The sequence below is a fragment of the Mytilus californianus genome, unplaced genomic scaffold, assembly GCF_021869535.1.
Source record: "Mytilus californianus isolate M0D057914Y unplaced genomic scaffold, xbMytCali1.0.p SCAF_5, whole genome shotgun sequence".
Taxonomy (NCBI): domain Eukaryota; kingdom Metazoa; phylum Mollusca; class Bivalvia; order Mytilida; family Mytilidae; genus Mytilus; species Mytilus californianus.
Genome location: NW_026262701.1, coordinates 67,940,790 through 67,954,566, shown reverse-complemented (window position 1 = coordinate 67,954,566; position 13,777 = coordinate 67,940,790). Strand labels below are relative to the sequence as shown.

The 13,777-nt window shown below is 30.6% G+C and overlaps 1 protein-coding gene and 1 long non-coding RNA gene across 9 annotated transcripts in view; one reads left to right on the top strand and one right to left on the bottom strand.

Annotated features, from left to right (window-relative positions):
* The window catches only part of LOC127701268 (nuclear factor of activated T-cells 5-like), a 347,248-nt gene that overhangs the window by 14,558 nt on the left and 318,913 nt on the right, over positions 1–13,777 (top strand). For 7 of the 8 annotated variants that reach the window (XR_007981961.1, XR_007981960.1, XR_007981964.1 and 4 more), the window contains exons 6-11: positions 1,801–1,973; positions 4,117–4,310; positions 4,940–5,063; positions 11,623–11,712; positions 12,590–12,721; positions 13,444–13,599. Coding sequence is in view for 2 of the 8 variants with exons in the window: in XM_052205101.1 (XP_052061061.1) it covers positions 1,801–1,973; positions 4,117–4,310; positions 4,940–5,063; positions 11,623–11,712; positions 12,590–12,721; positions 13,444–13,599 (869 nt within the window). In the remaining 6 variants the exon portion in view is untranslated. The remainder of the gene's footprint in view (positions 1–1,800; positions 1,974–4,116; positions 4,311–4,939; positions 5,064–11,622; positions 11,713–12,589; positions 12,722–13,443; positions 13,600–13,777) is intronic. The other variant, XM_052205102.1, reaches the window with a different exon arrangement.
* The window catches only part of LOC127701396 (uncharacterized), a 39,091-nt gene that overhangs the window by 10,798 nt on the left and 14,516 nt on the right, over positions 1–13,777 (bottom strand). The window lies entirely within an intron of this gene.

Here is a 13,777-nt window from a genome sequence, read left to right as displayed (position 1 = left end):
TGCTGAATTTTTTGTTTCCGTTCTCTAACTTTAGTTTGCCTCAACCAAATGTTATGAAACTTATACACAATGCTTATTGCCACATAATACAGATCAAGTGTGAATTTTGGTGGTGTCACTTTTACCATGCTAGAGTTATGCCTGTTTACAAATGGAAAAATTTTTCCTTTCTGTTCTCTTACTTGAGTTAGCCTCAACCAAATGTTATGAGACTTATACACAATACTTATTACCACAAAACTCAGATCAAGTTTGAATTTTGGTGGCGTCACTTTTACCGTTCTAGAGTTATGAGACGTAAGTTTTTCTGATTTGTAGTAGTAGGTTGTACAGTTTCCATGCTCCAAGGGGCTGAAGGATGAGTGAGAAGTTTATGCCACCGCCGTAGCGGAGGGGGCATTTAGTTTTACCCTTGTCCGTACGTACGTCTGTCTGTACGTCCGATAATTGGTTTCCGTTCTCTAACTTTAGTTTGCCTCAACCAAATGTTATGAAACTTATACACAATGCTTATTACCACAATACGCAGATCAAGTTTGAATTTGGGGGGCGTCACTTTTACTGTTCTAGAGTTATGCCCCTTTACAAATGGAAAAATTGCTAAATTTTTCATTTTTTTCCCAAAAATATCAATGTCATTATTCAAGTATTTTTAAAATTGGAGTTATCTTCCTTTGTCCATGATTATAGTTAAATCAACTACAATCAATGCTTTATACAATGCAATGTTTAATTTTGCCATCCACTGATAAAACACAGATCAAGTTGAATTTGGGTAGTGTCACTTTAATCATTATTGAGTTATGCCCCTTTATAAATCGAAAAATTGCAAAATTTTTAGTTTCAATTCTGTAACTTAAGTTTGCCCTAACCAAACATTATGAAACCTATACACAATACTCATTACCACAAAACTAAGATCAAGTACAAATATTGTTTCCGTTCTCTAACTTTAGTTTGCCTCAACCAAATGTTATGAAACTTATACACAATGCTTATTACTACATAATACAGATTAAGTATGAAATTCTGTGGCGTCACTTTTACCATTCTTGAGTTATGTCCCTTTATAAACATAAAAATTGCTGAATTTTTCGTTTCCATTCTCTAACTTTAGTTTGTCTCAACCAAATGTTATAAAACTTATACACAACCGATCTAGAGTTATGCTTGTTTACAAATAGAAAAATTGCTGAATTTTTCCTTTCTGTTCTCTACTTAAGTTAGCCTCAACCAAATGTTATGAGACTTACACACAATGCTTATTACCACAAAACTCAGATCAAGTTCAAATTTGGGTAGCGTCACTTTTACCATTCTTCAGTTATGTCCCTTTATAACTATATGATATGCAAGCGGGGGCATCATCTGTGTCCACATGTGGAAACAATCCACATTTATTTTCAATGATTTCTTTTTTGCATGAGCTTTATAGCAGTCTGTGCAACTGGTTTTGCATAACTGTTATGATTTCCATGCTTTAACATGTTTAATGGGACAATTTGGTTAAATTTATTTTTTATATTAATGCATTTTTTTTTCTTTGAGTTCCTAATGAGAATCATCATCATGTCAGCGTGTTTGCTGTCATATCATGCTGTGCTTAGCAAAATCTTTAGTTAGTAATGTACAACAATTTTAACAGTTTTGCCTGTATAATCAAATGTAAACCATCCCATTTTCACATCTAAACTAGTAAGGAGAAAGTGCATTTTCCTTAGGAAACTATTTTATTATTAAGAAAACATGTATTGTTTATTTAGTTTACAAACATTTTTTATCTATGTTTTTCTTTTTCAGAATTGATAATGTGGGTATTTTAAAGCTTAGAAATGCTGATGTTGAAAATCGAGTTGGTATTCAGAAAGCTAAGAAGAAGAGTACCAAAGCTCGATTGATTTTTAGGGTACAGTTTCAGAAACCTGATGGAAATATTCAGATATTACAAATTGCATCTCGCTCAATCAACTGCAGTAAGTTATTTTTGAATTTTTCTGTGAATATCATGATAAAGATAAGGAGATGTGGTATGATTGTTAATGAGACAACTATCCACCAAAATTCAAATGAAGTGGATGTAAGGCATAAGTTTATTTTTTTAATTTCGCATAAATAAAGATAAAATAGGCAAAAAAAATCATTTGTGTAAATTTGATGTTTAAAGAAAATTAAGATCACGGACAACAAAAATGCAAATGTAAAAAACTTGCGAAAGGTTTGGCCTAAGAAATCGTAAAATAAGAAATTTCAGGAAGACCAATATCTGACGTGTAAAATCATATATAAAAACCAATATTTAAGATAAAAAAAACAATTTAGATAAATAAGACATTTTTTCCTGTTTATCAAAGATAATGTTGATAGCTTCAAAAGTATTATATTTAACAGGTATTCCACAAATTTCCTGTTTAAATAAATTTTTAATGTTTATTTCCTTCTTTTGCCCACCATTCTTCCAAAATGAATTTTTTACCAAAAGATGTATATTGGTGAGATACACATCACAGTTATAAAATATGTTGGTCCTTGCATGTGACCAATTTCTTCTGAAGCAAAACTATCAAATTTTGCATTATTAGAGTGCACGATTATGATGTTACAATGACATTATTACTAACGCAATGAGTCTGAGCTTTTTAGTCCCCTACCGACGAAGTCGAAGGGGACTTTAGGTTTGCACTCTGTCCGTCTGTCCATCTGTCCATCTGTCCGTCCGTCTGTCCATCCGTCAGTCCGGCAAATCAGCTTTCCACACTTTTTTTCTTCGTTCTTGAAGATATTGATTTGATATTTGGTATATAGTTTTATCAATACAAGTTATAAATCAAGTTTGAATTTTGTTCCGGTCTGATGATTTAGTCCAGAGTTATGGACCATAACTCTGGACCATATCTAATGTTAGAGTACTATGTTAAACCATATTTCTGGACAAAGGGAGATAACTCATTTTTTAAAAGACATTCTTTGTTTAATTATTTGAAGAATTATTGCTATATATATAAAAAAAAATATGAAGAGAAATCCTTTAATTAGATAATAATTTAATTTTGGATGTAATGTGTCTTCTGATTGGCTGACGTTGTTTTGTTTATCAGCTCATAGACATAATTTTGTCATCAACGTTTTTTCATGGTTTACTCTGGTTTAAAATGAAATTTAGAATTAAATTATAAGAAATGACTGTAATATTTTTTCTGTCTATTGGAAATAGCATAAAAAATGTGGTGCACACTTAAAAATAACCTGCTACGCGGGTTATTCAGTGTGCACCACATTTTTGATGTTATTTCTTCATAGACAGAAAAAATATTACAGTCATTCCTTAAATAATCTATTTTTATTAATGTATATATTTCAGTACATTACATTGTGTAGATAAAAGTTGTTGAAATTTTATAGATAAGTTACAAATCTATATTAGTTTGTGACAAATGAAAGAAAAAATATTTGGAACTATTAATTATATTTGATCATAATTTGAAAATAGATATACACTGTATTACATCATATCTAATTTTAGAGAACTATTAATCATATCTAATGTTTTTTCACTCATATAATCAGTTTTCCACACTGTTTTTAGTCATGCTTGAAGATATTGACATGGTATTTACTTTTTGTTTACACCATGACAAGTTATAGAACAAGTTAGCATTTTGTTCCAGTAAAATGAATTTTTACACAGTAGGGGACTATGTATTGCCATGCAATACTCTCAGAATGCTTGTTGATTTTACATTTGTCATATATTTTTACACATTTCATCATCAAACGTCAATGAAGTTACCAAACTCAAATATGAAATTGTGGGGCCAATATTGACCCTTTGCGAACCTACCCTATAAACTGTGCAGACACACTAAACTACTCTACTATATATTTTTCTTAGCCTTAGGAAAGATTTCCTAGAAAGAAAAACATAGTTGGAATGAAGTGTATAGCCCTTGCCATAATGAATATTATGTCTTTTATTGTTAAAAAATAAGGTCACAACAAACAATTGGCATGAGCTATTATATCTATTATTATATAAAGGGGGGATGAGCTTTAAAAAAACAAAGGTTAACTATAAATAAATCTTAAAGTTTAATTTTGCCACCTAAATTGTACTTACAGCTCAACCCATAGGACAACCAGAGATTTGTAAAATGAGCTCTAGAGAGTGTACTGTCAGTGGGAATGCTGAAATGATCATGATTGGGAAGAATTTTATGAAGGGCACCAAGGTTTTCTTCCAAGAATTGAATGGTGAAGATGGTCCTGTTATCTGGGAAAAAGAATCAGATTTAGACAAGGATTTTTTTCAGCCAGTAGGTATCAGTAGGTTAAGATTGCTACTTGATGTATGGTACTGTAAATTCCCCAAAAAATGTGTGAATTTATTATAGTGTTTGTTGAAAAACCGACACTAATGATGTAATATGTATCTTTTATTTTCTGTATCATATAAATGTGTGATACCTATTTTAGTGTTTATTACACATGTTTGTGGAATAATCTTCTACAGGTATAACTGTGATTTTCTATCATCATCTCATATAACATTTATAACATTTATATATAAAATAGGGAAATGCGGTATGATTGCCAATAAGACAACTATCCAACAGAGTCCAACTAATGTGGATTTTCAGCATTTATGTATAGGTCGCTGAACGGCCTTCAAAAATAAGCAAAATCCATAAAAAATATAGTCAGTTATGAAAGGCCCTGACATACCAAGATATGAAACAATTTGATAAAACAGAAAAAATAAACGACCTGATTAACGACAAAACAATAAACATAAAACAGATCTAACAGACAGCAACCTAAGACAACCACTGAATAACAGATTCCTGACTAAGTTTTAATTCCAACATTTACATTACTATCAAAATTATATGCAGGCCAGACATATCTTTGTGTCAATTCTTTTATTTGTATGTGTACATTTCAGACCCATTTGGTTTGTACAGTTCCACCGTATAGTGACACAAGTGTAGCTAACAAAATAACAGTGCAGGTAGTTGTCAGATGTAGTGGTAAGCAAAGCGAGCCCCAGACCTTTACATATACACCTGGTAAGTTAAGTTCTATCATAAAACAATTTAAACAAATCATCACCTACTGTTGGCCTAAAAACATCCTTCATAAAGTGAGTGCTGTTTCTTAATTTGTTTATTGGTAAATTTTAAGTTCATTTTCAAGTAAATGCTGATTTCTGATGGAATTCATATTTAAATAATTGACCAAATTCATAAGTGTACCAGCTGTTCAGTTGCTGGTATTTTTTCAAGAAATCAATTTCCTCTAACTGTAAATTAACTGAATTTGTAATTATTTCTTTTTCTGCATACTGTTTATTGAAGTAAATTATGTTTGATTTTATGTAAATATTTTCCATGTGTCTCATGTTGGTAGAAGTGACATGAATTTGAAATCCCTGCATATGGTCCCCCGCCCAAAGTTGAATCTACACCCTTTGTTTTTAGAATGAAACCATTGACCATGTGCTATGTTTAACCATGTTATAAAGTAGACTGGCTTCAATATGCATGTTGTGTGATGCCATATGCAGGCCAAATTATTTCCTACACACTTTTTTTTTATTACTGATGCCAACATGAGACAGCTGATCCTATACACATCTCACATACACTCACTGTATCAAGGATGTTTAGCGATAGCTGTTTGCAATAATGGGACCTTTCTTTGACATACATTGTCATGTTTATATACCGGTATATTGTCCAATGTAGGACTTCCCAAGTCAATAAATAAATTTATAAATTCACGAAAAAATTGTAAACATATTTCTGTGTTTAAATGGTGGTCTGTCGCTTAAATTACATACATCCCATGATTAATATAAACCAGTGAAAAAACTTAACAAAATAGAACTTTTGTGATACCCAAACATTACAGAAATTCACTGATTTTCTCTGTTTCTCTGTATTATTTAATTTAAAGAACATGTGCATTTGAATTTGGTACTGTTTTGATGCTACATTATATCTTTTTCAGGAGTAAGGTGATGTACATAATATTCACACCTCTTTTTTTAGGGTATGAACATTTTACATGTTTCTAAAAATGTATAAAATAAGTAAAGAATTAAACCATCACAAAGTCTGTAGGTTCTAAACAAAGGTTTGGGGCCATCACAAAAGTTCTGTTCTTTGCTAAGTTTTTTCATCAGAATTGTCTTATAATTATTGTGGGATATGTGTGAGAACTTCCATTAAAGCACAGTGTAGATGTGTAATTAATGAGAACTTTTGGTTTATCTCTGTTTAGGGTTGCAACAGCCATCAGGGTCGATTCTGTTGACAAAAATGGCTGCAATAAACCGTCTCTTGAGAAATTTGGGGCTTTATATATACCTACAATAGGCATTTCTTTTTTCACTTGAGAAATTTAAGGTATTTAAATAGGAAGATGTGATGGTGTTAGGTTATATAAGGAATGGTTAAGGCAGTCATTTTTGTCCAACAATCCCCATTGGCATCTATTTTCAAGCACATTACAATTGTATAAATGTCTTAATGAAACGTAGTTCAGTTTCAGCATTTTCCTGCCAAATTTGAAGTTTCAAGGATTTTCTTTATATCTAAGATAATAATTGTGTTCAGATGTTCCTACGCTCTTTAAACTTGCTTCACAAGTTAATTCTAATTTGACCGTAAGTTCTTTTTAAGTCATTAAAGTTTCAGTACTGATTTAGTACTACAAAAAAACAATACAAAATCAGCACTTTTACAGTATTATTTTTTTCAATACTGTTTTCAAGTGATATATATTATTACAGTACAGACATTATTCAGTTTTGTCAATTTAACTGTTAATTTGGTACTTACAATCAATACTGAAACAATTCAGATTTTTTTTTTTTTTTTAAACCATACTGAAAAAGACACTATTTCAACTTTAAATAAGTACAAGTATTAGCAGTTTTGAAGTAACAAAAAGTAAAACAATACATTTCTATTGTACAACTGTTCAGTATGAATTCAGTAGATGGTAGAAATGTACCAGCAGACTGTAAGTAAATTATTTTTAGTGAATGAATTTTGGTGTTCAAAGTTTTATCTAAAATTTTCAGTAACAAAATATTGATATCTTATAAACTGCTTTTTAAAAGTGAATATTTGTGAATAAAAGCTTTCCCAAATTTTCTTTTAACTTTTTTATATTTTTAGTTCCAAAAGAAACATTTAGAGGTCAACATACAATCTCAAATGATAGACATGTGTCCATAATCAAGCTCTAAATCACTGAGTCTGTACAATTTAGAGACTATATTGCAATTACCTTGTCTGTTTGTTTGTTCAACAAATATTTGCCTCAATTTTTTTCAAAAACTGCTGAATAGAATCATTTTATATGTGGTCAGTAGCTTGACTTTTATGAGTTATAACTTAGCACTTTTTGGATGATCAATCGGATACCAACTTCCTGTTTGCTGATACTTTGAATTTTTTAATGTGTTAAATGAATTCAAAATTTCTGTCACACATTTATCTCAGAAACTTCAGAACAGAATGACTTCATTTTGGTCAGCAGCTCAATAGCTGTTATAATGTATGTGTTTCAGATCTGTCGGATGCCTATCTCCTTTATTCCGATATTTTGAATAACGAGGTCCTTGCAGGACAACATTGCATTCTTGTTGACTGTCCTTTTCTGTCCATATAAAAGTGATCAATAAAAACTTTGTAAGCTATTCACATCCTGCCTTCTGTATTTTAAAATGTGTCTGCTACTTAAAAAATTACCATGTAGAACAAATATTATCTTTAATTGACACGAGAATTTTTTTTAACCAAATGTAAAACTTAAGCAATACTTAAAAGAAGCAGTTTAATAGAGCCAATCAAAAGTATATTATTGGAATTTCAAGAAATACAATATTTGGCAGGAAAATTGTTTATGTGCTTGTGATTAAGGATGCTTTCATCTCGACTTAAACAAATTTGCATAAGTGAAGAAAAACAGAGGTCATCGTTGCAAGGTATTGTAAAAATTCCATTCTTTAGTTCATTTTATGTAATTGCATTGGTCAGTCATGAGAAAGAAAATTATACAAAATCAACGATATTATTAAAAAAAATGTAAATAACTTTTTATTTCACATGGATATATCTCTGAATAATGTTTTGTTAAATTTTGGCAAACAAATTAAATTTTTGAATTTTGAAACAGTAGTGTCTGAGGTTTTATTGGGATTAAGTGTTGGATGAAATAATGGGTAGGGATCTTACCAGTATTTGATGTTTGGAGACATTATCTTACATGTTGTAATACATATGTCAGACTTTGTTGAACTATTTGATTGTAATCTCAGTATACCTAAATTTGACATCAAGTATTGGTACAAAAATAAACCTCAGACATCAGCTGTTCAGTCATGTACTGACCATTCCTCTTAATACGTAAACCAGATTGTTGGGAGGGAATTTGCTAACATGTGCTATGATTTACCCTCAGAAACACCTAGAAAGAAAGATGATAGTGACCCAGTGACCTTGGGTCAAAGTCTAAAGGTTGACAGCAGCCATCCTCAGGTGGTTAAACTGTACTCTCAGTTGTATAAAAGGGTGGGTTGTCTATCCTAGCAACATGGCAACCATTGTATTGGTATATCTTGAAAATATTATACAGTTATGATACAGTGATAGTATTTTTAATATATTTGTCCCCCGCCGCAAAACAGTCTGGAAGGAGGTACCAAGGAACAAAGAAATACATTTTTCTTTTAAAACAAAAAACCATGTTCATTATGAATTTTTTTGAGGGGGTGGGGAGTGGTTCCAAGAAACCATATAGCTACATTTTAAAAAGAAGTATCTTTTTCTTTTAAAAAATATCCCAAGTTCATTGTGAATTTTAGGCTGATATAGCTCTTAATTGTGTAGAGATACTGTATAAAAATATAAATTATATTAAAACCAATAAAAAGAACAAAGTTTTAAGTATGTTTCAGTAAAGAGTTTATATAGATACTTTTTAGTTACAACATGCTCGAACATCACACCTTTTAAACGTAAAAAAAAAAGGAAAAGAAATGGAATTACTTACATCAAAGGTAGTACCCTATTTTTTTTAAATATGGATTTTTTTTATAATTTGGCCTTTAAAAAAAATAATACTATTTTTAGCTTTGAACTTTTGGGGTAGTAATAGTTTTTAGAGTGAGGGGATTTGATATCATAGACAGCTTTATAATGGTAATCTTTATTGGAGTTATGTCCCTTTTTTGTTTTGCTGGCGGGGGACATTTGGCTACCATGTAGCAATCTTGTTATGTTTTAAATTTAGCAATTTCCAGCATTAGAATATGAAGTCCAGGGGGGAAACCAGGGCTTTAAAACCTGCATGTTCAAAGTATTAAGTGCATAACAGTCAGTTAAATGAACATAAAGTTATTTGGATTTTGATAAATTGTGGATTCATTTATTTTTGTGGGTATCAGTTTTCGTGGATTGAGGAAAACATTTTTGTGAATATTTGATTTCATGGTTATGCTCTTAAGTTTGCTTACTTTCCAATTGAAAATTTGTAATTCATTGAACATTTAAATTTGTGGGTTTTCCTGTACCAAAAAAATCCACAAAAATTGGTATCCACAGTTTCAGTATTTCATAATGTCTCAAGATAAAGAGTGCACTCATTTGATTTTAACGATAGTGGGGCTACCTAAATTGAAATTGAAGTATTTAAGATTGTATAACAGTTGTTTGTATGTTTTCTATTATTTTTTGTATGTCTGATAATATACTTTAATTTTATACCAGAATTACACCTTACATTTTTTAGTTGAATGTGTGGTTTTGTATTTTTTACCTGATGAATTCGTTACAGTTTATAAAAATCAACATTATCGTATTCTGATTGCTGTAATTGCTAATGATATTACTTTCAAATTTTAGAATATCAATAGTTCATTACAATATTAACATTATTTGTAGTGTGCATTTATGCATCAATACTACTGAGTTTATAAATATATGTCCATCTGACTGACTGTTCACAATTCTTTTCTGCAAATTTTTATTATTTAACTTTGTCATATTGGATTGAATTGTCCTGTAAATACATCATAAAGTGACAGTAGATAAATCAAAAGTTCTTTCCTTAGATGCTTTCTTCCATCGGCTTCTCCCAGTTAGTCTCTGATTTTTTTGCAAGCTCAATGTGAATCCTTAGCTGAGATAGCTTTTAATTAAATATCAGTTTTTTACTTCATTTGGTCAATTGTTTCAAGAAGTTAAGAAGTTGCATATCTCAACAAGCCAAGCATCAACAGTGTTATTCCAGCCCTTAGTATCCTATAGTTATCGACTTTAGTAGATTTTCAGTTATTTCTGGAATAACAATGTTGCCCAAGTGGCCACCAGAGACCTGATTTTAATTAAGATTATTGGTTGCGTTGTGTGTATGTAATTTGTAAAGTTGTTAAAGAGGTTATTAAAAAAAACTTGTTTCTACCAATTTTCATGAAATTTTTACAACGTAAAACTTGAGTTGAAAGTAATTTTTCTTTTGATTTTTTTATTTGTCTAAATTGTCTGTTTTTGAGGTTTTTGGTTGTTTGTTAAAAAAATAAAGGACTTTTGTAGAAAATAATGGTCTACCCGAAATGACTATATTATGCTCTCTAGGTGCAACTGTTTATTTTGTTTTCATTCCACACTGTATCATCAGGGTCTATAAGCCTTTACATTTATTAAAACCAAACTAATACATAACTGGCATGGATGAGTTATCCTTTAGGGAATCAGCCATGTTATTGACATATCTTTGGTATAGAGTGAACCTTCAAACTGGTGGTCACAATAGTCAATTTGGTTGTATAGGTATTACTCGCATTTATTACTTGTTTATGTTACAAATCACATAGTTTTTATATATTGTAAATTCAGAAATTGTTGAGATGTTTTTATTAATGCAAAAATAAAAACTTGCATTTATAATTTATGATTTCAGTAGGGATTTTCATTCAAAAACATTTTGCAATCTCATTAATTTTGCCAGAGGTCAAGGAGGCATAATAATAAATGCACACATAAATTTCTGAATTTACAGTAGCTCAAATTATTCCTGAAATATGTAAGTACCTGTGTTCACATAAAAAGCTCTGTTTGTCTCAAATAGGATTCAGCAAAATAATTTTTTTTTATTGCATTTTACAAGCAAAATACTGTGTAGTGTTTTTGGTCATTGATAATACTATTTTTATGTAAAATTCCAGTATCCAACATAAAATGTTATTCTTAAGTCTCTGTTCTACGACTGTGTATGGTGGCTTCATCTAACATACCTTTCATACAAAGTATACCATGATGGCAGGCCATAAATACCTTGCTATACATATTTGAACCGAAAATGTAGTCTTCTGGTTGAATGATCCAGGGTTTTACAGAATTTGAATTTTGCTTGAAAAAACCATATAGATTTTTTTTAATTTTGGAGCTATTTTCTTATAAAAAAACTAATATAATTCATCATTTATTCCTGTCAATTGGTGACTATTTTGGAAATTGTGATAGAACCTTACTTGGTGTCAAAAAACTTTGTATGTGAACACAGTGTTATAGTTTTTTGAGACACAAATCAAATCTTGTACTTGAATATTTCCAGTGTTTCAAGTGAAGCAAGAAACTCCAATGGAGACAGATGATGAACCTGTTCAACAGAATCCAGGACCACTAAATATAACTATAGCACCAGGTATGAAGACATATATTTTGTAAATGTATTATTTTGTCTGTTGTAAATCTATTCTTTTGTTGTCATTGATGTATTTACTTAACAATTTTATTGTTGTTGAAAATATTTCTTATTGGGAGATTTGAATGGAATAGATAAGATATGGATTAAGTTATAACAGTCAATTTGTAAATGTAAAAAGTCAAATTTCCTATAAAAAAAAGAGTAAAAAAAACAAAAGTACCGAACTCCAAGGAAAGTTTAAAACAAAAAAGTATCAAATGGCAAAATCAAAAGCTCAAACACATTAAAACAATGGAAAACAACTGGCATTTTCCTGACTTGGTACAGGCATTTCCTTATGTAAAAAATGGTGGATTAAACCTGGTTTTACAGCTAGCTAAACCTCTCACATGTATGACAGTCGTTTCTGATTGAGCCCTTAATGCAAAATGTTGAAAACACAAAAGATAGATAGATGTTTAACAATCAGAAGAAAATATTTCTAGCATATTCAGAACTAGAACATGTTAATGTGATATGAATATGAACCTTTGTACTAGACCAACTTGTAGCCAGATTTTAACAAGCTGACCATCATGTAACAGTTCAAGGAAAATGTGTTATCCAACAAGGGATGAATTCTAAACCAGTCAGCTTTTGCTAATACTAACTACTTTGTCCTATGCAGAGAAGCAGCAAATACTAAATGTTTTAACAAGGGATCAAACTCCAAACATGCATCAATTAGATGAGCACACAACCATGTGAATCCTAAGGTCTTAACTAAACAAAGGTCATAAGATAAGTAGAAATACATGAAAATCACAGACATCTTAGTCCTTAAAAAATCATCTTATTACTGGAAGTTAACCAAAATCTTTTACATTATTTACAGAGGCTTTAAGGTTGAACCAGCAACTACAAGAAAGTTTGGCAACCAGTCATGGTAAATTCCTGTTACCTGATGGGACTGTTCCAGGAGTCTCAAGTATGCAGGTTGATCATCTTAGCACAGACCAAAAACAAGGCAAGTTGCTCTATAGTATGGAGTATTGTGTCTTATTTGCATGTAAAATATAATTAGATGTCCCAAGGAACAATATAAAATTTACAAGCTTAACAAAGTATAGGGCATGTCCTCATTTGATATGTGCAGCGTTCTCTTCTGGAAAATAGTGACATGGTCAGCGCTATTTTTACACAAACATACAAAAATCTCTTCATTTTTGGTTGAATTAACTAAACATTTAAAGATGAAATGTGTTGACAAAATTATAGCTCTTTCGTACCACAGTGCTAAAGAGGTAGCGGGAGAACACTGGACTTTTCAAAAATCTTAAAACTAGTATTATACAAGCTAATTCTTGTTTTTAAAATGTAGTCCTTTGTGTTTTATTTGATGATCTTACTTTTTTTTATACCGAACTGTCTGTTTTCTTTTAGAACATTGAAATATTTTAATTCATTTTGGAGAAATATTGAATTGAAAAGTACTAACAAGGTTGGGTAAAATAAGATTATACTTTTTTTTGATAATTTTGTACATGATGTTAAACCACCCAATTACATTTACAAACATGGTAAAGCGGTATAGTGATGCCACATTGAAATATATGGTTTTGGTTCATTTATTTAAGACCTAAATTTGACAGGGACACTTTGAACATTCTGTTAACTTAAAATAATCATTTGTCTAGCTAAATAAATGAATGTGTTGGGACTGATTGTACATGTGACCTTTATTTTTAGTTGATGCTGGACATGAGGAACAGCCGATATTTTTACCGGAAACTAAAACTATTACAGAACAACATGATAATGGGCATTTTTCACATCCACACAACAACACAGAACCAATCAGTCTGAATACATCAGACCTGAACTCCATTCTGAAATCTTTGGATGGTATAATAAAATACTACAGATAAATTATATTTCTGTTACTACTAAATTTTGTGTGTTGTTTAAACAAGAGAAAAAAATTAGTTTGAGAATAGATAGATTATATATATAACATGTATAAAAAGATATAAGTGTGAAAAGGGATAAATAATAACTAGGGACCCTGGCAACAAAGTTGTAA